Source organism: Lissotriton vulgaris, chromosome 2_2, assembly GCF_964263255.1.
Source record: "Lissotriton vulgaris chromosome 2_2, aLisVul1.2, whole genome shotgun sequence".
Classification (NCBI taxonomy): domain Eukaryota; kingdom Metazoa; phylum Chordata; class Amphibia; order Caudata; family Salamandridae; genus Lissotriton; species Lissotriton vulgaris.
The window spans coordinates 74030228-74055793 of NC_141688.1; the positions used below are offsets into that span (position 1 = coordinate 74030228).

At 48.0% G+C, this 25566-nt stretch overlaps 1 protein-coding gene across 1 annotated transcript in view; it reads left to right on the plus strand.

Annotated features, from left to right (window-relative positions):
* PTPN9 (protein tyrosine phosphatase non-receptor type 9) overlaps positions 1–25566 on the plus strand; it is a 354751-nt gene that overhangs the window by 252989 nt on the left and 76196 nt on the right. Inside the window, exons 8-9 of the mRNA XM_086959304.1 lie at positions 3712–3802; positions 16723–16792. Coding sequence (XP_086815430.1) covers positions 3712–3802; positions 16723–16792 — 161 coding nt within the window. The remainder of the gene's footprint in view (positions 1–3711; positions 3803–16722; positions 16793–25566) is intronic.

Here is a 25566-nt window from a genome sequence, read left to right on the forward strand (position 1 = left end):
AGTGGTCCTTATTTTGTTTCAGGGTAAAACGAACGGCCACCTCGTCCCACGACTTTGGGCTTGACAGCTTCCCAGAGAATATACCATCCTTCAACCTTGCCAAGACAGGCACAATTACCTCAAGGAAGGATACAAAAATTATTATCTGGTTAAGCAGCAGTACTGAATCTTCACAGAGTGAGGAACGTGCTATACTATCAATCTAGTCTTTCACCTGGCCCTTAGAGGTTTTAAGGTAGCCAATGTATACGTCTTGAAAAAAAGCGACAAAAGCTTTCATTATCTCAGCTTTGGCAGTGCCCCCCCCTTCCCACCCCAAATCTTTAGGTACAATTTATTTTATTATATTTCCACCACTTGGGATTACAGGTTGACTGGACGGTCCTCTAGGTCCCGTATTTGCATCAGGCAGCACTGCTTCTCCCCGTGCGATAGCTAATGTCTGCCCACTAATCGGGGGCTTAAGAGCCTCCCAGAGAATGACCGGGGACGGAGAAGTTTCAACATTGAAGCAAAGATAGTCGTCAATTGCCCTATGTAATCTCTACTGATACTCTGCGCCCTGGAGCAGTAATGGAGACATGCGCCATCGATAGGGGGCTCGACGAGTCTGCAGGCACAGCTTGAGTTGTACCGGCGAATGATCGGAGAGACCCCGAGGTAAGATGGATGTGTGTGTCACTCTGTGTATATAGCTGTGTGGAAGTAACAGGTAGTCCAGGCGTGAAAGGGTGGGGTGGACTGACGACGCATATGTGAACCTGGCTTCCGAGGGGTAAAATGCCCCCAAGAGTCCGTCCTGCCCAGTGTATGTGCCAGTGTGTGCAATTTGGATCTAGAAGGGGGTTAATCTGGCAGCCTAGCTCGCCACCTATCTAAGGGATTCATAACGTTGTTCCAGTCACCACCCAGTATTGTCAGGCCGCCTGGTAGATCCCCCAAAGTTGTGTCAATTTATCTTTGAATATCTGACCGAGCGGTGAAGGGGCAAAGACACTCCCAATTGTGATCTGTTCGCCAGCTATACTGCCCGAGATAACCGAAAAATGGCCTCCGGGGTCTGACCAGTGCTGTGTAACCTGGAGTGGCACTCTGCGGTGTATGAGAACTGGCGTGCCTCGCTCTCCCCTAGTAAAGCGGAGTGATACACCATGGCGAACCCATAACTGGAGAGGCAAGGTGCTTTGGTGCCTCTGAGATGTGTCTCCTGTAATGGTAGGACGTCGGCCGAGTAGCGCTTTGTCAGGTGAAGCACCGCCCCCTGCTTAACCTTATTCAGTAGACCCTGCACATTCCAGGCTAAAATGTTGAGTTCCCCCAGCGGAGAGTTAGCTGTGGTGTGGGCCATTCCTAGTTTCTACGGTGTGTAATGGTAAAAAATGTGATGGTGACGGAGCAAGGAATTGTGTGCATGGTGCGTAAAACTTAGAACTAATAACAAACAACCCCCGCCCCCCCAGACCCCTCACCCCACCCCCATACTTACAGGAACAAGGGGTATCGGTCGCTGTGAAATCCCATCCCAGGCCCCAAACATGATGACCCAAGCAGTTCTTCCAATGACACCCCCCACCACTCCACCCAACATTACCCGAAACGATCGGGCTTGCTATGTTCGACACCTTCCAGGGCTGGTACTAAAGAACTGTTTCATTTTTGTAGAACCAGAGCCCTCCATTCTTGTAGATTTGTTGAGCTTAGGGTTCAATAGTACATTAAAATCGCCTCCTAGCATAATTGGGGCATTAACCTCCAACAACTGATAATATAAAGATTTAAAGGGCATATCATCATCAATATGTGGCCCGTAGAACCCTGCCAACGCCTACCATGCATTCTGTAATTTAACAATGGCTATCTGTTTATATGGACCTTGCAAAAAACTCAGTTTGTACATTTCAGTTGCGTTCATCTTGAAATTGGGCACTTGTAAAAGCTATTAACTCCTTTCACCAAGCAAGACATTCTCAAGGCAGCGAGACAATTCACATCCCTGCAATTACTTCAATCGTTTATTCAAATTAATAAAAAGTCTCAGCGAACTAAATGAGAAATTCATTCCAGTACTATAATTCCATTCAATGCACCGCATAGCGAATATTACACTATTAGTTTACTTTTCTTGGATAATCCACCTGCGACATGACTAGTTCCTATATTGCAATATCGCAAGAAGCTTTACTCATGTTAGACTTATTACATAATTAGAATCCTCTTGGTGCATACTTTTTGTCTGTGTTATGATACGATTTACACAGCAGTTGAGAAGTATTCATTATTTTGTGACCACAATAAAATAACATCCAGTGTTTTGGTGATTTTTTTTTAATACTATCGAAGTTGATCGTAATGTTTGAATATTACTGTGTGCTAAATTAATAATTATAAACTCTTGGTAGGTAGGTGAGAGTGTTGGTTTTGTACATGTTTACTTGATGATGATAACTTTGTAAGAGTTCACTTCCGGATGCTTTCCATATTCTATTTATAGCCATTAGTCTGAAAATGTTTAGTTTGGCCCCAGCAGTGCATTGGAAAGTAATCTCAGAGAAAAAAGGCTGTTCTTGTGAGCAAGTGTTTGATTCCCAGGAGTATATTATAATAGGTATGAATCGATGCGAAAAAGACAACAGAGGTGTATTGCACCGTTTCTACTCCTTTCTTAAAATAGAATGAAACAAGCCAAATGTGCTTTTTATATAATAAGTGAAACGGAGTGATTCGTTCTCAAACCTATCGTTGTAATAATCTGAAGTGATCGGAGTACTGAAATGTGTTTCAACTATTATGTATACTATGCATGATGTGAAGCTTTACGGCTCAGGCTTGTTGTTAATCCCAGTGCCTTGGAAATCCTCAAAGTTCTCATGCCTGGCACATTATTTTTCTTAAAAAATGCTATTTTAAACTCACTGGCTTGTACCACTTGGATCATAGAAAAAAAAGAGGCTCGATCCTTTGACTTGGTGTGGCTCTGCGTTTTCTCAGCCTTGCTTCTGGTAATTGAGTGTCAATCTACAAGCCCATTGTTTTAGACCCTCCCAGTTGGTCTTGTGGGTTCTCCCCGCTGTCATTTTATCTCTTTCCTTGCCGTGCCTAACCCTGTGTAAGGGCTCTCAACTCCACTGCCTAGCTGTGTCTAACCCATGTGCACTTCACAACGTGTGCAGTAAAGATTCGGTCAGACAGCGCCCTCTGGTGTGAAAGTACGTTTACTTTGCTGTTTATTGTGTACTATTCACGTTCTCAACCTGTGTAAAGCGCTCTTATACCTCCGGGTCTCGCCAGCGCTATTAAAAATCCAAATAATTAAAGACAGAGGGCTAAATAGGCTGAGGTTGAAGAGGGAGGTGGCAGCTTCTCCACCTTGAACATAAGGGGTCTACTTCAGCCACTGACCTCATCCAAAGCTGCGGTGAGTAGGGAGCAAAATCTCAGTTGCCGAAGTTTGGGCACCCAGGGACCAGTTGTTTACAAGTCGAGGCTGTGGAGGATCCCAAATGAATCTTCTCCACGTGAGGATCAGTTATATACACAAATAACCGCTTACTTATGAGGAATGCACTATTTGTAGACCGGGCCCTGTATTTCTGCATCCCGTCCGCTGTGTTGCTAGAGAGGCCTTCCCATGTATAGTATAAATGTTTATGCGTGCTTCATGAACCGCTGCAAGACTGTCATAGCAACTCGTGTGCTGTTCCTTTTCCGCAGAGCCCCCTGGAACCAGGAGAAAAACCGCTATGGGGATGTGCCATGCTTGGACCAGACCAGGGTGAAGCTCAAACAGCTCAGTAGGAACGAGGTTTGTTGGACCGTATTTTGGCATAAAGGGCTTCTGTATTGTACATTGTCTTGACCTTGCCTAGCTCACTTCATCCGCATTGCAGCATTCTGTACATAAGCCGGGATTCACACCATATCAGCCAGAAGTTGCGCTCTACTAACTCATTTCTGTCTCTCCGCTTACACTTAGAAGGCCCGTGATTGCAGCCGTGACATTGATAAGTTGTGTCTTTTGCTTGGATCCGGGCAACGTTCTTTTCTTAAACTCCCTCTGCTGCCCCAGACTCTTTAGATGAGACAATATACATAGAGGCGAGCCCTGGCTGAGAATAACTCTGCCTCGCCTGTACACTCCAAACCCCCCACGTCAGTCTCAAGTTGACGACTGTGAAGTATATCCAAAACCCTACTTCCCTGAAGGCTCTAGAGTAGACGTTCCCACTAAATCTGGACTCTCGAGGCTGCCGCGTTACACCTGTTTTTCTGCAGGCTGTACATTTCTTGAATGCATTTCCTTATTCTGCACAATGTGAAACCCTCAGACCTGCGTTCCTGCATGCTCTTGGCCAGATCGTTAGTAGGGCTGCTTCTTCTGCACGCTATGGTTCATTTTCCTAACTCCACTTTCCCTGCACACCACTGTTTATATCCCGACACTTGCTTGCCTTGCATAATCCTGTACATCTCTCGAACTCTGCTTTCCCGCCCATATTCCAAAAGTATCAGTAACCCTATCACTGACTGGGACAAGTCACTAAATCTAGTTTTCTACACGTTCTCGGACAAATCACTTTGCACTTGTCGTTCATGCTTCGGTGTTCACTCAAAAAACCTATATTTTTGTGAATGCTCTGGGCCATTTTACTAAATATATTTCCCCCTAAGGGCCCTTCAACTAAATCTGTTGTTCCTACACACACTATACCACCTCTCTTAACCTGCTTTTTTATCTGATGCTCTGGCTAGTTTAAACAAATCTACTTGTGCTGCATTCTCTTTCCCATGTCATTGAATCGCCTTTCCTGCCATACTCATTGCCACCACCTAATAGGCTTTATTTATTGCACTGTACAAATGTCATTAAACCTGCTGCTGCGCTCTCCAAGATACAACACTACACCTGCTGCACTTTTCTCACTAAATCTGGTGTTCGTAGCATGTGTTGCAGTACATACACATGTTCTGCATGCTACTGCCATCTAGTGTTGGACTTGGATGTTTGCTACTTTGTTGTAAATAGATGTCCAGAGCCGGGTGTTATATTATGGTTTCTTTAATAAAGATAGTTGCAAGTCAAGTCTTCAAAATGGTAATAAGGAAAGACCCACCAGGAGTGACCTCCTTGTCACTCAGCCTGCCTGGTGCCAACTGCCAGTAGACACCAGGGCAAGCCCCCAACACTCCATGATGTCACCAAAGATTCTAGTGGTGACATCATATGAGTGACAATGAAAACCCACAGACAGAAAAGAGACAGGCTAAATATAACACATCTCCTTTCTTTAGGGAAATCAAAAAGTTGAAATTAGAATAAGTAACATTAGCTTCAGTGTACACATCCATATTAAAGTACACAGTACATTCTTAAAAAAGACCATTGAAAATAACGTACACATGGATATAGAAGTACACAACACATTCTAAAGATAGAGCATTAAGATAACATTCGCACTACCGTACATCTTCAGGTAATCAGTAACAAGTCCCAAAGGTAATTCCTGACAAATCCCAAACACAACAAGTCCCAAGTCCCATCCCCTTTCCTTGGGAAACACAAACACAAATTGATTTTGTGACAAAAAAAATGGAGCCCACTGTGCTCCGTAACGGGGTACAACTCTCCCCGTGAACCACACCTTGGAGTAGCCATTGCTCTGCCCCCAATTTTCTAATGGGGCACTCACCACCCTTAAAACTAAAAAAACGGCGCAGCACACTCTGCACCGTAACGGGGTACAACTCTCCCCGTGAACCATACCTTGGAGTAGCCATTGCTCCGCCCCCAATTTTCTAATGGGGTACTCACTACCCTTAAAACTAAAAACCGGAGCAGCACACTGTGCACCGTAACGGGGTACAACTCTCCCCGTGAACCACACCTTGGAGTAGCCATTGCTCCACCCCCAAATATGTAATGGGGTACTCTCCGTCTCCAAACAAATGATGGGGTACTCACCACCCCTGAACTAATTTTCAAATACCAAGGCACACAACACCCTAAGAACCACAACTCCATAACTAGGACACATATAGTCCCATGCACCTCACCCTGTGAACTCAATTTGAGCATATAGCCTCCATCTAAAAATAAAGTACAAAAAACAACATGGTAACACTGCACGCGTGGGTTCGTATCCCATCCTCGTCGCCAAAAATGTTGTAAATAGATGTCCAGAGCCTGGTATATTATTATGGTTTCTTTATTAAAGATAGTTGCAAGTCAAGTCTTCAAGATGGTAATAAGAAAAGACCCACCAGGAGTAACCTCCTTGTCACTCAGCCATCCTGGTGCCAACTGCCAGTAGAGACCCGGGCAAACCCACAACACTCCATGATGTCACCAAAGATTCTAGTGGTGACATCATGTGAGTGACAATGAAAACCCACAGACAGAAAAGAGACAGGCTAAATATAACATACTTGTTTTTCTTCGAAGAAGTCTTTTAAATCGCGAGGTATATGGTGACGCTTCCTTATGTGCGCAACATTATGTGCTTAATGCACATGGTTACCAACTCCGTTTTAGATTTTCTTTTTCATTATTGGGTTGAGATGTGACGACCAGAGCTACAACATCAGAGGTGCCTGTCGATTCTTTCCTCCATCGTTCCCAGTCTAATGTCGACACAGATCAAACCAGAAAACATCATACTACAGCCGACTAGCTGCTGAGGCCTTCACAACATGATGATCAATAGACTTTTTACCCCAAGCCCAACTAGGGACCTCGAGCCCTAAAGCCTCTTTTTTGACTTTTTTCTCTTTCAAGAATTCACAACTGGTGATGGAACGGACCTTGCTTCCTAGGGGTGGGCGGAATTTACGTAGTCGTGCTACGCAAAGCTGTGCAAAACGGTAAAAAATCTCAGCGAGCACGCAAAAGTTCTGCGAACACGCGGAATTCCTTGTTCCGCCCATTCGCAATGCTTTTTGTCCTGTTCGCGAACGCTGTTTGCGTGCTCGGGGAGAAATATCGCACGAACATGCATTTTGAAAGCGCAAACAAACAAAAAAAATGTCATGGATCGTGGAATTTTGGGCAATTCTGCTTTCTCCACGGAACGCGAAATTCCGCGAGCGGAACGGTATTTCTACCCAGGCCTAGTTTCAACTCTGCCCCCTGCTGAAACCCAAAATACCCCTTGTCTGACTACCACCAGGTGTGTAATTTGTTTTTGTCCCCTCAGCTCGATAACACGAAGTGTGAGGCCTTCATACTGTTTAGGTCCAAAAGAATCTCCGACAACGAAGGGACAGGTGCTGGGCAAAGATGCATAGACACTCCACAGAAAACACTCCGGATATCTTCAGTAAAGCTACCCCGAGATCTGAAGACATTGACGAAGTGGGGGCTTTGGACATTCTGGCCCACCAATCATCGCCAGAGGCAGTTTTCTCCTCCGGCTCTTGAAAAAGAGAATGAACAATCCCACCTTGATGTCAAAGCAACAGGACCAGTCATATGGACCATACCGCTTGCTGGGTGTATGCCAGACTCTCTTACCAAGCCCACTAAAGTCCCACAAGGCGGAGTGCCACCCGAGGGGGTCGGGCCAATATCCCCTTGAAGGTGAGCCAGTCCCCCGGGACACCGCATGGCCCTGGCACAGGTGGAACCCACAAGAAGCCCAGAAAGCTGCATCCTTGCTTTCAGGGGCTCTTGAAATGTTAACCTCCTCCGCGGCAAAGTCCACGATGGTGTCAAACACCAGCAGACCCCAAAATGCTGCAGACACCAAAAGCCTTCTCAGAGCCGACACCACTTTCGGCGGGGAAACACCAGGAGCCAAGACCTTCATTGGTGCTGAGACTGCCCACCTTGATGGTGTCACATCCAAGAGCCAACCCTTCTACACAGAGGACCACCGGCACCAAAAGCTCCAATGAATTGGAGCATCCAATCCTCAACCAACTCTAAGTGGAGCTCGAGGCCTGGCCATACATACATCCTCAGACAGGAAAGATTGCTGTTAAGTCACTACCCAAGGTGGTTAACACCCTACCACGTAAGGGAAAGTCGAATTTTGAGGGGGCCTTGGCTTCAGCGACGGAACTGGCTCCAGAGCATAAAAAGATGCGCAAGGGCAAAGACACCAGTGCCCATCCACTTTGCCCCTTTATCCTCCTCCTCGACTGCCCCTGAATCCTCAGCAGAATAACATAGCCCCTACCAGGAGGATGAGCTATACGCCTTTGCTTGGGCTCCAGGTGAGGGTGGAGACCCCTTGGATGATTATTCTGCAGAGCTTCCGGAGTACCCTGACCCAGATCTGTGTCCCTCCACAGCCCCCCTCCCCAAGACGACACAACCTGATACCACAAAATATAATGGGCAGCCTAATACCATAAAGTGGACTTTCATGTAGTTCAGGAGGAGGTCATTTTTTAAGTCGAGACCCTGTAGGTCACAGCGTATGTTCCCGTTTTTACCCATGTTAAAGGGCATGCTAAAATCAGCCACACAGCCCTTTTAAGGACTCAGGCAAAGCCAGGGTGGTAACCCCTTGAGTAAAGCGTAAGTACAAGTCCTCACAATCTGGCCTACAGTGCATCAGGTGACACGTTGAACTGGGCTCCTGGCGTTTCAGGCTGCCCTAATGAGGAGAGACCAGGCTGATTAGCATATATATGGGTCCAAATTAAGGTAACGTGGTGAGCAAAGCAATGATGGTTTGGGATGCTAACCCAAGCGATTGCCCGTGGTTATAAAACAAATTACAGGCATTCCTCCCATCACCTTTCCGTGTGTTTGATGTACCGCCCTAAGTGGCAAGGGTAGGCCCCGATGTGAGTCCTGTGCTCATTGTGCCACTGGAACCAAGCTATACCTGGCTGGTGAGCCCTCATCAAGGTAGAACCGGCCCTAGGATGCTTGTGTTTCGTTGCGCTGATGACCTAGCATGACCGTTTGGACTGGACTGTTCACATGAGGAGGGTCAAGGCTGATTTGCATATGGCTAGGTCCAAACTGAGGTGGCATGATGAGCCATAGAGCGAAGGGCTGGAATGCTACCCGAGCGATTGTTAGTGGTTAGGCAATTTGCAAGCATTCCTCTCATCACCAAGTGTATGTTTGATGAACCAGAGTCCTTTATCATCCACTCTGCACGCAAACTCTCAGGGGACAGGGGAACGCCCGCCGCACGATAAGGAGAGTAAGAAGGTGGATGTACCAGGCAACAGAGTAGCCATTGGGACAGCTAACCACTGGCCCATTGCTGATTCTTTTTGCCTACTGGCAAGATGTGATAGAGCACATTGGTACCAAATGTAGGAGTTACTTAAATACCTGCCTCCTTAATAAAGACAAACGGGAGAGGAATTGGTCACAATTAAATCCTAGGTGCAGCAGACACTGCAACACTTTCAGTGAATACAAGTATCTTAATCTCCCCTTTGATGAAGAACACTTGTTGGGTCCACAAGTGGTCAAGTGTTCTCATATATTGTGCCTTGCTGTTAGCCGATTGTTCAGCTACTTTAACCACGATGATTCAATATGCTGTTATTTAAAAAGTGCCCCTGGCCTTTCCATTTGATTTATAGTCATGCCTTGTCCATTGGAAACCATTTTTGGATCTGTACCCATAACTTGTGTCCATGAAAATGTTTTTTTTGTGCAGACCTAAGGGTCCTGTTCAGCTTCTTATGTCCTGAAAAGGTTCTCATGGTTTTAATCCACTAGGAGACAGAAACCTTAACCTTTTGCCCCACATCAACCGTTGCAATGTAATTAAAATTACCATATGTTCGAGGCATGTGGGCTGCTGAATTCATATCTGTGCATAGATCGCCGCCTAGTGTTGGGTCCGGATGATTGCACATTGTTGTCCTGGAAGAGTCTTCGAAGTATCACGAGATAGGTGGCTCCTCCCCTGGACTACAGTGCGCATGGGCATCGCCTCCATCCCCAGATTGTTTTTTTTCCGCCATTGGGTTCGGATGTGTTTCGGTTCCCTCTGTCGGAATCGATAGTTGTTCAACTTTTCTGCTCGAGACCAAAAGGTATTTAGGCTGAGCGTCGGTATCGTTTCGTTCGGGTTTCTTGTCTGACTCTCAGCTCCGAACTCTTGCTACCCATCCGCGTGCTCTCGGCGCGGACGGGCCTACTCTACGCTCCAGCTATGGAACGAACTCCGTTCAAGAGGTGCCCGGTGTGTACCTCCAAGTATTCACACCTCGACGTGCACCCTGTGTGCAACAAATGTTTGTCACCGGACCATGACGAAGACAGATGGATGGCATGTTCGAAATTCCGGTGCAAGAAAACTCTCAAGATTCGTCGGGCCGCTAGACTCCAGGCCCAGTTATCGGCTACCCCGGCGCCCCCACCAGACAACATCTTCGAAGAATTTGTTGAAGACGACGACGCCATACAAGTTTCGGACTCTAGTCCCGCGTCCGAGGGGGATGCCTACGACGCGGGTGATGAGGACTTTGACGAAGCCGGCGACTAGGTAGGGGACGACGATAGGGCCATTGCCACCGTGGGGGATAGCTCGGAGGAAGAGCATCCCCAACCTGACTCAGGGGTCAACCCCCTTCATGCGGCCCAGGTCGAGGGATCGCCTTCAGGCCTTACCCAAGACCTCGTTACCAGTCCAACAGCCCCGCCTCCGGGCCCGGTCACGGACATTTCTGAGGCGCCACTCCCGTTAAAGAAAACGAAAGTGAAGCCATCGGGACCCACTCCCTCGGTTTCGAAACCGAAAGTGAAAGTTGCGCTGGTGCAGAAGGCTCTGGAGGCGTCAACTTCCAAACAATTCAAGATGGCCGACTTGAAGAGCCACGCCAAAATGGCCGACCCGAAGCCCTCGGGGTCGACGCCGAAGGCGAAGTTGACTGACGCGGCTGCGTCGGCGCCGAAGATGGTCGAGGACCCGAAGACGGCTCCGAAGAAGCGTCAGGGCGACGCCGCGGCCCAGGCTCAGCCGGCGCCGGCCCTCGGGGACAAGGAACGTGAGGTGTCGGCTCCGAAGAAGGTGCCTTTCGTCGAACTGACTCCCGACTCAGGGAGATCGCTCGAGCCAGTCAAGCCCTCTCCAGCCTTAACCAAGAAGGTCGCGGAATCCCTGCAGCGGATCCGGAAGGACGCTGTGGTTCCCGAACCAGGAAACGTGGCGCCAAAGCACACGCCTAAGCCTGCGAAGGCGCAAACGCCTATCCGCTTTACCCTGCCGCCGAAGTCGACGCCGAAGGCTTTCGCTCCGAAGCATGGGGCAGGCGGGCCCTCGAAGGAGGTATCAACACCCAAGGCGGCATTAGTGGTGTCGAAGCTTCGGCTCCAGCCACTTGCAGAAGAAGAGCGTCGAGAGGTCATCATCGACGCCAATACTGGGAAACTGTCTCTCCTCAAAAGAAAAATCACCACGGAGCCGGTGTTAGAACATTTTCGGATTCCTCTCAAGAATAAGAGGGACTCTGCGGGGACTTCGGCCCCGATAGAGCCTATGTCTCCACAAGCCTTAGAGCACTCGCCAACGCGTTCCAATGCAGGGGATGCTGACGATGAGGACGTCGAGTACAACTATCCGGCGTACTCGGATCCGGAGGAGGAGCACGAACCTTGGTCTGCCGGAGGCGACCCAGAGGACCCGCAGTCGGGCCAGGAACCACAGCTTTTTGCGGCCAAGACTTCACCGGCGGAGGACTCGGCGGCCTTCAACGCTTTGATTGAGAGAGCTGCGGCTAACCACGATGTCGAGCTGCACTCAGACCCTGTGGATGTAGACTTTTTGTTTGACACTTTCTCAGTGGCTGAAAAGTCAGTCAAAACACTGCCAATGCTTAAGGGAGTGCTGAAGCACGCAAAGGAGGTCTTCAAGGAGCCCACCCGGGCGCGTGTCATCAACCCTCGCATTGATAAAAAATATAAGGCAGCGCCCTCGGATCCAACATACATCAAGGGACACTTGCCACTGGACTCGTTGGTTGTATCCAACGCTCGGAAGAGGGCGAACTCGCAGACCACTGGTGACGCTCCTTCCCCAGACAAAGAGTCAAAAATATTTGAGGCCTCAGGGAAACGGATTGCTGCACAGGCAGCTAATATTTGGCGAATCTCAAACACACAGGCCCTACTTGCACGCTACGATAGGGCTCATTATGACACCTTAGAATCACTACTGCAACACTTGCCTGACCAGTACAAGGAGGCAGGAGAAATGTTAATTCAGGAAGGAAAGCTCATCACAAACGCTTCCATCAAATGTGCGCTGGACGTGGCTGATACAGCCTCCAGGGCCATCAACACTAGCGTGTTGCTTAGAAGGCATGCTTGGCTTAGGATATCAGGGTTCAAACCGGATATTCAAACAACAATCCTGAACCAAACAGTTAATCCTGACCACCTGTTCGGCCCAATTCCAGAGGCACCTCAAGGGGTCAGGCATCGCAGTCCACACAGTATTATAAAAGTAACACCCAAACCTCATACACCAACAAAGGTAGAGGTGGCTACAGAGGCAACAACGTCAAGGGCCGGGGACGTGGAAACAACAGCTCCAGGTCCACCACCGCCAACAAGCAATGACGTCTTGTCACTGCCCCCCGACCATACAACACCGGTCGGGGGGAGACTCCAGCAGTTCCTGCCCGCGTGGAAATCCATCACCACGGACAGGTGGGTCAAGTCTCTTATCCAGTACGGTTACTGTCTGGAACTTACTTCCACTCCACCAAACATACCCCCAAGGAGCCGTCCTATGTCTGGCGAGCACTTGCACTTGTTGCAGCAGGAAGTTCAAGTCATGCTGCAAAAAGGGGCAATAGAGCTCGTTCCATTGCAAGAAAGGGGAACAGGTGTTTACTCCCTGTATTTTCTAATCCCCAAAAAGGACGGATCCCTCAGGCCCATCCTGGACCTCAGGCCCCTCAACTGGTACATTCTCTCGGAGCACTTCCATATGCTCACGTTACAGCAAGTACTCCCTCTGCTTCAACAGGGGGACTTCCTGGCTACGCTGGATCTGAAAGATGCATATTTTCATATCCCCCTGCATCCTTCCCACAGGAAGTATCTCAGATTTACGATTCAAGACCAGCATTACCAGTTCAGGGTTCTGCCGTTCGGGGTCACCACGGCGCCAAGGGTATTTACAAAGTGCCTGGCGACTGTGGCGGCGCATCTCCGACGCCAAAACGTCCACGTCTACCCTTACCTGGACGACTGGCTCATTCAAGCAAGAACAGAACAGCAGTGCGTCGACCACGTGTCCCGCACCATTCATCTCCTGCACGATCTGGGATTCTCTCTGAACTACCCAAAGTCCCATCTCCAGCCCGCCCATGTGCGACAGTATCTGGGCGCGACAATCAACACTCTGGCAGCCACTGCACAGCCAAATTCAGTGAGAATCGCCAGTATCCAAACGCTGATCCAACGATTCAGACCCCATGCAGTTGATAGGCATGATGGCCTCCTGCATCTCCATTGTCCCGCACGCGAGACTACACATGCGTCCGCTTCAGGAGTGCCTAGCACGTCAGTGGACTCAGGCTCATGGGCAACTGACAGACCTAGTGTTGGTGAGCGGTCGGGCATACAACTCTCTGCATTGGTGGAATCCACAAAACCTTTGCAAGGGCCCACCATTCCAAGAGCCTGTGCCACAGATTATCCTGACAACGGACGCCTCTCTCCAGGGATGGGGAGCGCATGTACTCCATTACACAGTGCAGGGACTATGGACACTACAGCAAAGGAAGATGCACATCAATGTGTTGAAACTGATGGCAATCTTCATGGCCTTAAAGGCGTTCAAAGTACATTTGTTCAACAAAGTCGTGTTGATTCGGACGGACAACATGACGGCCATGTACTACATTCAGAAGCAGGGAGGCACACACTCTCCGCAGCTGTCTCATCTGGCTCAGAGCATGTGGAAGTGGGCCATTCAGAGGAACATCTTCCTCATGGCAGAGCATCTCCCGGGCAAGGACAACCAGATGGCGGACCTGCTCAGCAGGCACAGCCATCAGATGCACGAGTGGGAGATACATCCATCAGTACTCCAACCGTACTTCCAAAAGTGGGGTCATCCAGAGATAGACCTGTTCGCCACAAAGGAGAACGCAAAAGGCCAAAGCTTCGCCGCCAGGTTCCCACACCCGCAATCACCGGGCAATGCGATGTGGATGATCTGGTCAGGCAGATTTGCGTACGCTTTTCCCCCAGCACCTCTGATACCGCTGGTGGCACGCAAGCTGAGGCAGCACTCGATGACTCTCATCCTGGTTGCTCCAACGTGGGCTCGCCAACCGTGGTACACCACGTTTCTGGAACTCCCTGTGGTACCGCATCAAAGGCTTCATCTCACTCCCAGCCTTCTGACGCAGAGCCATGGCGACATTCAGCACCCAGATCCGCAACAGCTCAACCTGGCGATCTGGCTCCTGAAGTCCTAGAGTTTGGCTACCTCAATCTTCCTCCCGATTGCATGAACATCATTCGGGAGGCAAGGAAGCCCACTACTAGAGCTTGTTATGCGGCTAAATGGAAGAGGTTTGTCATCTACTGTGTTAACCACAATATTGACCCGCTAGATGCTTCCATTCAAAACATCATTTGTTACCTGTTCCACCTGTATCAATGCAATTTGGCGTACTCTTCCATCCGCGCTCACCTGTCTGCTATGGCAGCATACCTCCAGAATAGGCAACACCTGTCACTCTTCAAGGTCCCTGCTATCAAGGCCTTTCTGGAAGGACTCAAAAGAGTCATTCCACCAAGGACCCCACCAGCTCCAGAATGGAACCTCAATGTGGTTCTTACAAGACTGATGGGTCCTCCCTTCGAGCCACTGCACTCTTGTGAGCTTCAGTTTCTGACTTGGAAGGTTGCGTTCTTAGTAGCAATTACATCGCTACGGAGGGTTAGCGAGCTGCAGGCGCTCACCATCCAAGAACCTTTCTTCCAAGTACATGCTAACAGGGTTGTGCTCCGCACTAACCCTAAACTCTTACCCAAGGTTGTATCTCAATTCCATATAAACCAAACAATTGAGTTGCCGGTGTTTTTCCAAAACCCAGAGACGCTGGCGGAGCGGATGCTCCACACCCTTGACGTTAAGAGAGCCTTGATGTACTACGTGGACAGGACAAAAGATTTTCGCAAAACCAAGCAGCTTTTCGTTGCTTTTGCCACACACCACAAGGGAAACGCTATCTCCAAAGCTGGGATCGCTAGGTGGATCGTGAAATGCATTCAAATCTGTTACGCTAAAGCTAAGCGCACTCTCACTATCCCACCAAGAGCCCACTCCACCAGGAAGTTGGGGGCCTCTATGGCTTTCCTAGGTAACATTCCCTTAGAAGATATTTGTAGAGCAGCCACATGGTCTACCACACATACTTTCACTAAACACTACTGTGTAGACGTGCACTCCAAACAGCAGGCAGCTGTTGGTCAGGCTGTTCTCAAAACACTTTTTCAGACTGCTGCAGCTGGCACGGGCGGCCGCCGCTAATGGAGGGACTGCTATGTATTCTATGCACAGATATGAATTCAGCAGCCCACATGCCTCGAACTGCAAATGCTACTTACCAGTATGCATCTGTTCTTGGCATGTAGGGCTGCTGACATTCGTATCCCCCACCCTCCTCCCCGGCGCCTGTAGCAGCTGCAGTATTCATTCATATATATATATGCTCATAGCATGGTCATCACTCGCATACTTCACTCCATCTCTGCCAATGGCTAAAAACAATCTGGGGATGGAGGCGATGCCCATGCGCACTGTAGTCCAGGGGAGGAGCCACCTATCTCGTGATACTTCGAAGACTCTTCCAGGACAACAATGTGCAATCATCCGGACCCAACACTAGGCGGCGATCTATGCACAGATATGAATGTCAGCAGCCCTACATGCCAAGAACAGATGCATACTGGTAAGTAGCATTTGCAGTATTCTAGGCATAGAGTTTTGGGAATTTGTTTGAGTGGTTATTCTCAATAATGCAAGGTCTGTTCTCGGAAAAACTCATGGAAATAATTTACGATATTCCTGTGTAACTCTTCCACATGAACTTACACGTAAATTGTATTCAGCTGTTTGAGAATAGGTGCGATTTCTCTAGTGAAAAAACAATATTGAGAAGAAAAAAAACGATGGTGATTATGATTTGTTATTGGCTTTCAAAGATTGTACACTTACATTAATATATAAAAAATATTTTATTAGAATTTCAGCATTGAGTACGCCTTTTACAATTTATTTATTCATTTTTGGTTGATTTTAGGTTTTGATCGATTATCTTGATTGGATTTATTTGAACAATTGTCTTATGTATGTTTGAAAGATTTTTTTAAACAATTCCTTCAGGAGTTTTGGTGTTGTTTGCATTACCTTCTGACGAATGATTGGGTTACCTTATTGTTGTCTTACAACCATTTTCCTTTAGTCACTCAATAACAACATAGTTGTGAACGCACTTACTTCAATTTTCAGTTCCACTATGTTCATTATGACTTGTAACCAGTTTCCGCACCGTGACCGTCTACAGGTTTTACGAAGATCTACTAAATCCTTCATTTTTGATATGTCCTTATACTGATCACATTGTTACCAGAGTTATATTTGTTTAAAAAAAACAACACTGTGTGCATATAAATGTACGCCTTCCTACACCCTCAAACTTATGTGATTACCACTGTGTCTCATTCCACTGTAAGAGTTTGTGTGTTCATTAATCTCGTTTGGTCTTTTTCTGCCCACTTAGAGGACAGATTACATTAACGCCAGCTTTATGGATGGCTACAAGCAGAAGAACGCTTACATCGGCACTCAAGGTAATCCTGCCAACAGGCTTCTAATTTACTTTATAGGCAAGAACACTAGCTCCGAGCAAACCTATTGTGCTCTCAGTCCCCAGGAAGGAATTGTTTTTTTCTGCAGTACCATGTGTTCGTTCCTCAAGGAGGTTCTATAAATATATTAAGGTATTTTATTTAAAGCTACAGACCCCACTGTTGAAACTGGATATATATCCATGTTAATGTGACATTAGGGGAAAGTTAGTTCAAGTGTAACAATTGAAACGAGAAAAACACTGAAGTTCGCCAATTATAGTTAATGGATGTAACTAAAGCTTGCGCCCCGCCAAGTACAGTGTTGTTATCAATGATGGCACTCCAGATGTCAAGAATGATGAAATCCCACATGCAGCCACTCCCTCCACATACAGCCTTCAGCCGTGCACGGTATGGGTTAGCCACAGGGCTAACTGCCGATATGCATTCAACCAACCAGAGACACTCATGCCCCCTTTTTCTTTTTCTGTTTTTTTAATGGGTTTCCACAACCCTAGGAGCCAGCGTGGGCTCCTGCGAGACTTTATGGTGTATAGAGTTGCAGTGGCTTCTGCGAGATTTCACTGGGATCTCGTTGAGATCCCCCCCTAACAAGGTCCAGGGGGACCCCAAAACTCACTTCCTAAACCGGTTTACTTAGCTGTAAACCTAACTCTTTGTTTTTCTCCATAACATTGTATAGTAGTTTCTAAATGTTGAACTGTCTTGTACTGCAACAAAAGTAACTTAGTGCCTTTAGAAGAGTCAACATGTTTACTGATGTCCTGTGTTGCTTAAACTGTGTTAGAAGTTTCTCATGCCAAACTAGAAAAGTAACTATAAAGTAATCCTAATGTAATTTAAAAATAATTTCAAGTGTTCTGAACAGTATATAACCTTTTTTCTCGACTGCAAAAGTAATTTGAATGTTCCTACAAAACCAGTACGCTTTGTATTTCGAAAAGCCACATTGTATGAGAAGCATCATGTTCGAGGCATGTGAGCTGTAGATCACGTGCTTTGCATACTCCTGCCATCCACTGTTGGGTCAGAAATGTTTGCAAGTTGTTTTTCTTCGAAGAAGTCTTTCCAGCCACGGGGTAAGGTGACTGTTCCGTTCGGAGATAGTGCGCATGGGCATCGACTCCTTTCTTAGATTGTTTTTCTCCACCATCAGGTTCGGACTAGTATTGCTGCGCACTTTTGGGTTCCCCTCGGTGCGCAATCCACTCTACCCCCGACGGTATTGTTTTGTACGCGTATCCCACTTCTCTGTGTATCGTGTCTGTGGAAGAAAATTTCAAATTTGATCGGAAATGGAAGGTCTTCGGGCCTTACTGTGTCTGCCTAACTGTGTCGGTCCACATTGCAGTCAATGGAACAGACTTCATTTAAATTCTGTCCTCAGTGCCACGCAACGTACCCGAGAAGTGACTCGCACAAAGTGTGCAACTTGTGCTTATTTCTGGAGCTGGAGCACAACGAACAGGAATGTTATGCTTGCAGATCGTTTTAATCCAAAAAAAAAAACTCTCCGTGATTGTCAGGCTCAACATCGTGAAATGCAAAGCCAGAACATCGAATACACGCATGACATCTTCGGTGAAGGATCCGAGCCTGAAGAAATCAATGCACATGGGGCCAAAGAGGAACAGGAAGAGAAGGCCTTATCCGTGCCAGAATCGGACTCTGAGATGGAAGAGGACATACCGCAAGGTCTCGTGAGTATCTAACACCTCTTGCCCCAAAATCCAAATAAAACTAAGCATAAGGTTTTGGTTCCACCTCCAGGCCAAGGTCTGCACGAGACTATGTTTCTGACTCCTTGGCTCGGCATCGAAACCCATAGTCAAGCCTTCTGGCTCAGGATTGAGTCGTCAAAGTTTGCCACAGAGCCGAAACCTTCGAGGTCTAAGCCAAAGACTACTTCAGAGCCAAAACCCTCGACACCGAAATTGAAAACCGGTTTGAAGCTGAAACCTTCTGCATCGAAAGGTCATTCCAACCTGGTGCCAAAGTCGTAGGTGCCAAAACGTAAAGATGCTCGTTCCAAGCTGCAGGCTCCGATTTTCAACTTCCCACCTTCCTAATCAGATCCTAAACAAAAGGAACCTTACATTATTCCTGATACAGGACATCTTCGTACCAAACCGCCGTGCAAACGCAAACCCGAGTCAGAGGCCATACATTATAAAATTTCCTTAAAGAAGAACAATGGTTCTAACCCTTCTCCTACTCCTCTTCCACCATGTCCCTTTACACCTTCTCAAACATTAGAATCATTACCTATTACACCACAAAACTCTCCACTCTCGCAGCCTGATGATAATGGGTGTATTCAATTACCTGTAGCTCCTTGGAAAGACTATACTATCGATCCACCTACAGATAATGACCCAGGCGTTTATTCTGCAAAGCTTTCCCTTCCTGATGACAACGTAGGTTATTTAGAACTCCTTGCTAGAGCTGCACAATATCACGGGGTACCGATACACAAAGAATCCCTAGAAGAAGATTTCTTGTTTGAAACTGAGTAATACACACAGGTCTGGTCCGACTCTCCCTACGCTCAAAGGCATGATGAGACATGCTGATGACTTCTTCAAGGACCCTGTTGATGCTTGTGTTCTGACTCCCAGAATAGAAAATATATATAAATAAGCCTGCTCCGTCTGATCCATTCGTCATTAAACGGCAGTTACTCCTAGATTCTCTTGTCTACTGCTCTTAAACTGGCTAAATAACAAACCTCTGCGGATGCTCCCCCTCCTTACAAAGAGTCAAAAATAATAGACGGCCCTGGCACACGAATAGTTGCCCAGGCGGCAAATCATTGGCGCATTGCCAACACCCAGGCCCTCTTAGCCAGGTATGATCGAGCACATTGGGAAGAAATAGAGCAATTGCTACAATATCTCCCAGATGAGCACAAAGGTAAAGCACAGAATTTAATACAGGAAGGAAAGCTCATCTCTAATTCCTCTATTAGATGTGCCTTAGATGCTGCTGATGCCGCAGCCCAGGTAATGAACAAAAGTGTGTTACTTAGGAGACACACCTGGTTGAGGATTTCCGTTTTCAAACCTGAAGTCCAGCAGTTCATCTTAAACACTCCTTTTGATAAAGAGTATCTCTTCGAGCCTGAAGTTGATCGGGCATTAGAGAAAATAAAAAAATCACTGAGGTGGCTAAATCTATAGGAGCCCTACAGTCCCCTTCAAACTGGTGCTCTTTTCATTGCTCGTTTTACCATGGGGGGGGGGGGGGGGGGGGGGGGTCCAAGACCACATCCTCAGACACCAATATTTCTTTGCATGAAGGCAACAATCAATCTTCCTCTACAAAAGGCTTCTTTAAAGGAGGATACAGAGGAAACAGCAACGGTAAGGGCAAGGGTTCCACACCCGTAACTCCCTTTCCTCTAACAAGCAATTACTTGCCTACCATTTCCCTGGTCATTTCACACCTGTCAGAGGGCATCTTCTACAATTCTTCCCCCCTCACCTACTGCATCTGCTGGTGTTTAAAGTGAATACTTTGAAGTCCCATGTGCAGCTTTCAAACACATAGCCTTATTTGGGAGCCACAATAGACACTCAAAAAGCTCTAGCCTCACCCAATGCAGCCAGAATTCACAATATTCAGTCTCTTCTCACTCCGTTTCAACCCAGCCACTCATTACCAGCCTGAATATTCATGCAACTGCTGCGAATGATGGCGTCTTGCATCATAATCGTTCCCCATGCAAGACTTCACATGCGTCCCCTTCAAGAATGCTTAGCAAGTCAGTGTAACCAGTCGCAGGGTCGATTAACCGTTCTAGTGTTGGTAGACTGCTGAACCCACCGTTCTCTGCATATAAACTCAAGATTACAATTTAAGAAGAGTTGAAGTGAATGAATGAGGACATACCAAATAGTACAAATACAGTTCACTTGATGAAGTTAGATTTTATACATCAAAAAAAGTAGAACACATCAATGTCCAGGCAGATTTTCTCATATAAAAGGTAAATGTCTCAAAAACAGACATCGATAGTTGGGCGAATTCTTCACCAATGTATCTGCATATCGGGTCTGAGCTCAGAATAAAGGGGCTAGGGGCGGGCGTGGTGGTGTCGCCGTAAGATCTGATGCCAGTGGCTGTTAGAACTAGAATCTACTAAAACAAGGTGTCTGGATGGTTTCCTTTAAATTTCATTATAAAAAAACAACAAGGTGTCTGGGAGTGGTACAGCACACATCCTTTCTTTAATATCCTTCTAACCGTTCTTCTAATAGTAACTGAGGCTCTCATACCTTACCTTTCAAAGCCATGAACTGGCTTCTAACCATGCAAACTCCTGCATTCACTGGCCTCATGAGCTCAGCACTGCTTCTCCTATTTTAAAGCCGGCTCGCCTGTCTCGATTATCTGCGGGGGGACCACTAATCCGAAAGACCAAGTAGCGTCTCACGTTTTCAATTCAGTTACCGTTCTTGGGAAGGGATTCCCAGGCCGTCTAACAAGCTAAAGGTAGAGGTCTCTACTTGACTGCAGTATTTCTGTGGCACCACCTCCCCTTCCTCGGAAAAAAAATATAGTTATCGTCACAAATAGTCCAAAGGTGAGAAGGATATATGGTTTGAAAGCAGTAGTCTTACTTTTACACAGCGACGTCGCTCCAACATGGCGCCGTGGGTACGCCTTCGAAGACAGATGTCATAGTCCGGCCTCGGTCTTTTTGACGAGTCAAATTTCAGACCTTCCGGTTACCATAGAAACTACTAAAGTAAACAGTACGACCAGGACTAGGAAAGGGTGAACAGGTAACAGTGCAGAACAGAGAGAGTACGTCAGAAAGTGGAAGAGAGAGAAGAGGCATGGAATGGTAGAGAAACCGAGAAGGGAAACAAAAAAGTGGTACAGGGACACAGAGATAGAGAGAGCACAAAAGGAGAGTAGCAAAGAGTAGCAGAGAAACATAGCGATATAGTGCCGGAGATGGGAAAAGGCTATGCACAAGTGAGGTAGATGTAGCGTGAAGTGGTGCAGGACAGAAAACAGATGCTACTGGATAGAGCTAAATACTAGTGGACAGAGGCAGGGTATAGGCAAAAGTGAGGGACTTCTTAAGGGACAGAGAAAGGGACAAGGGAGGGCTGATCAACTGTAGGACACTGAGAGGCAGGCTCCTGTCACAGCCGCAGAGCAGGCCACAAGCATGCCGAAGAACAAGACACCACTAACTGAAAGAAAAAAGTGAAAGCACGTCATGCGTGCGTTGTGCTGAACGTGCAAGGTGTACGCGTGCACATCGCCTGTCCAGGCACGTACTTGCACGCTTGTCTGGGCGCTTGCACATCTCCTGTACCCCTTCGCGAGCAAAACCGACGACAATAGATCGCGCCAAGGTGAGCAGCACATGCGCTGCGTCTCTAGGCGAGACCTAATAAGGGAGGGGCGGGGGCCCTCTCTCAAACTGTCACGCTTAGCACAAGTCATTTGGAAATGGGCCATTCACTACAAAATGTATCTCCTGGCAGGACGCCTTCCGGAGTAAACAATCAGATTGCCGACCTCAGCAGACAGAGGCAGCAAATCCACAAATGAAAATTTCATCCTTAGGTTCTCCTGCTCTACTTTCAGCAATGGGGATTTCTCAGCTCGTCATGCAGTACACTGCTTGTGTGCTCATGACGAGCTGAGCTAGACGTAGATGGGCCGGAAATCCGACCGCAACGTCGAAGGAACGGACTCCATTTAAATTCTGTCCCCTTTGTCATGCGAAATATCCGCGTACGTATGTATGTATTTTGTGCTTGCCCCCTGAGCACAAAGAGCAAAATTGCGATGCTTGCAGATCCTTCAGGTCAAAGAAAACTCTGTGATCATCGGGCTCGACATCAAGAGATGCTGCGTTTTGGATGTCATACGGGACCTCTTCGGCGAAGACTCTGAACAAGAAGAGGTATCAGCGGCAGAGGAGGAGATGGTTTCAGCTGCGTCTGACTCCGGATCAGACTTACAGAACGACATGAGGACGATGATGTGCCGCAGGGCCAAGGGGACGTGACTACCGAAGACACCTTCTCCCCCCCTCCCACCGTCCCTACGAAATCTAAGGCTTCTGCACCACCTCCGCCTCAAGGCCAAGTTCTAGAACGAAAAACAACGGTTCCTGTGGATTGATAAGATACCTTTGTAATAAAAGGAGGCAAAATTGCTATATTTTAGAGGGTACCTAAATGACAGAGGGCGAAAGAAACACTAACACAGTAGAAATTATGTAACATTTTTATACATTTTTTGAACAAAAGCAATATAAACTTAATTTGAAAATCAAAAAACATTAGTGCATTGTGTCCCAAGTGAGAACGGGAACCCAAAGTTAAGGGACAGTGTGAATTTCTATATACAAGGTTTCCACAATTTTTTAAGTCGACCATTACCAAGAATAATCTCTATGTAGACAGCAGCAATATGCAATGACATGTGCTGTGTAATGGTTCGCTTCTTTGGTGTGTCGACGGCGTTTCGACCCTATAGTCAGTGTAGGAGAAATATGTGAAAAGGTCATGTGATAAGAAGGTACCTGAGGATGTAACTGGGCAGTCTCGTGAATTGTGGCCACACGTGGGAAAATAAAAGAAAAGAAGTTCTGTAGTAGGGGGATCTCTGTGTATAGTCATAATGTAGTGAATAGTCCCGCCCATGTGCATTGACCCCGGAGCAATCAAAAATAATCGTCAAAAATTGCAGACCTGCACAGACACTTAAGAGAGAATTTAAAGACAGATAATGCAGCCTATATCCACAGGCTACACTGTCCAGTACTTCAACTAGAAATTCCACCAAAAACCCACAAACAGCACAGCCTATCCAGTGTTTTCCACAGAGAAAGTCCTTCCCCTACCAGCAGAAGCCTCTAGAATGATAGAGAAAGTCGTGGACAGACAAGCCCCTTAGGCTGCCATTATGTGGCTCAGAACAGGATACTGTGCGTTTAAGAGAATCTTCCAGAGCTCTCTCAGTATCCCAGAATGCACAGCAGGTCCTTTTTACTTCCAGTTCATTTTTCCGGCTCCTGCAAGCAGGACCCTGAAGCATTGAGCTCTCCCTTTCTAGGGTTTCTTTACAGATTTTTTCACTTTTCAAGTGTTTGAGTGCTTTCATTTGAATTACTTTGGTGCTTTCTTCCTTGTGCGTCTTTGAGCACTCTTTTATTTGTCACAATGCCTGCTTTGTTTGACAAATGCCCAGAGTTTTTGAGGAAGAAGGCCAAGTCGGACCCACACGAGGTGTGCATCATCTGCCTTCCCTCATCTCATGTCCCGGAGGAGTGTGACATTTGCCAGTCCTTCTCCAGCAGGACCCTGAGAGATAGGATGAAGATCAGGCTCTAAGGCCTGGAAGATAGAAGACTGAAGGCACAAGGTGGGTCTGGGCATACTTCATCTGCCCATGCTAAGGCCACTGGAGGGCTCTCCAGGGGCAGGAAGACCAGCCAACGTCCATGTTCTCCGCCGGCGTCGATAGCACTGACGACCGCGTCGTGAGGGATGACAGCAGTCTGTTCCCCATCTCCCCAGAGCTCTGGATCGAGGCGACGTCGACGTTCGGCGTCGAGGGACCTGACTAGACCGCCGTCCAGATCGCCGTTGACGATATCTTCATCGGCGTCGTCAGCTTTGCCGTTGAGTCATCGACGTCGAGAGGCGGCTTGGCTCTCGCCGTCGAGGCGACACCGCCGTTCGCTGTCGGGGAAGAGGAGGAGGAGGAGGTCGTCGTCGAGGGGATCCTTTACGTCGAGGAGGACGTCAAAGTCTCGCCGTCCAGGAGGCGTCTGCCGTCGAGGCGGAGGCGTTTGCCGTCGAGGCGGAGGCGTTTGCCGTCGAGGCGGAGGCGTTTGCCGTCGAGGCGGAGGCGTTTGCCGTCGAGGCGGAGGCGTTTGCCGTCGAGACGGAGGCTTTTGCCGTTGAGGAGACGTTCGCCATCGAGACGAGGGCATACGACGTCGAGAGAACGACGGTCGCCGTTGAGGCGGCGTTATTCGATGCCAAAGAAGCGCAGAAGGAGTTCTGGCACCAGAAGTTCCTCTGGGTCCGCTGGGACGCGCCGACGTGCGCTGATAGGCTCTGCCTCACCATCGCCTCCGCCTAAGAAGAAAAGGGAGTCACAGGGCTTTGTGTACTCCAAGGTATATACACCTCCTAAGCCGAGGACACCTTCCCCTCCTCCTCTGTTGCCCAAGGATTCTCCACCGCGGAATCCCACTCCGCCTCCGCTTCCGCCGCACCCTCCTCATTTTCATCCTCTGCTTCCTCCTTCTGGACCGCAAGTGTTTCCGCCGAGGACGGCTTCACTACCACGGTACCAGACACCGCCTAAGGGGACCCCTCAGCCGAGGCCCCCCGTTAGGCCGCAGTCACCTGCTCCTGTGAGGCCTGTGGAGCGTCCGAAGTCGCCTGCTCCTGTGAGGCCTGTGGAGCGGCCGAAGCCAAGGAGATCCCGCTCTCGCTCCGGCCGGAGGGGGAGATCGCGTAGTCCTCACCCGTCGTCGACAAGATCAAGACTACGCCACAGGAGGCGCAGATCCAGAGCCCACACAAACTCTTCTGGGACCAGGGAATACTCGCCAACTTTGATGGAATCCCCAGGGACGAGGGTGTCGCCTGTAGACGACATAGTCTCATTCCAAGATGTTCTGCTGAGGGGTGCGGCTAAGTTGGGCAGCACAGTGACGGTGCCTACGCCCACGGTGTCTGTGATTTTCGAGACGCTACATAAAAAGC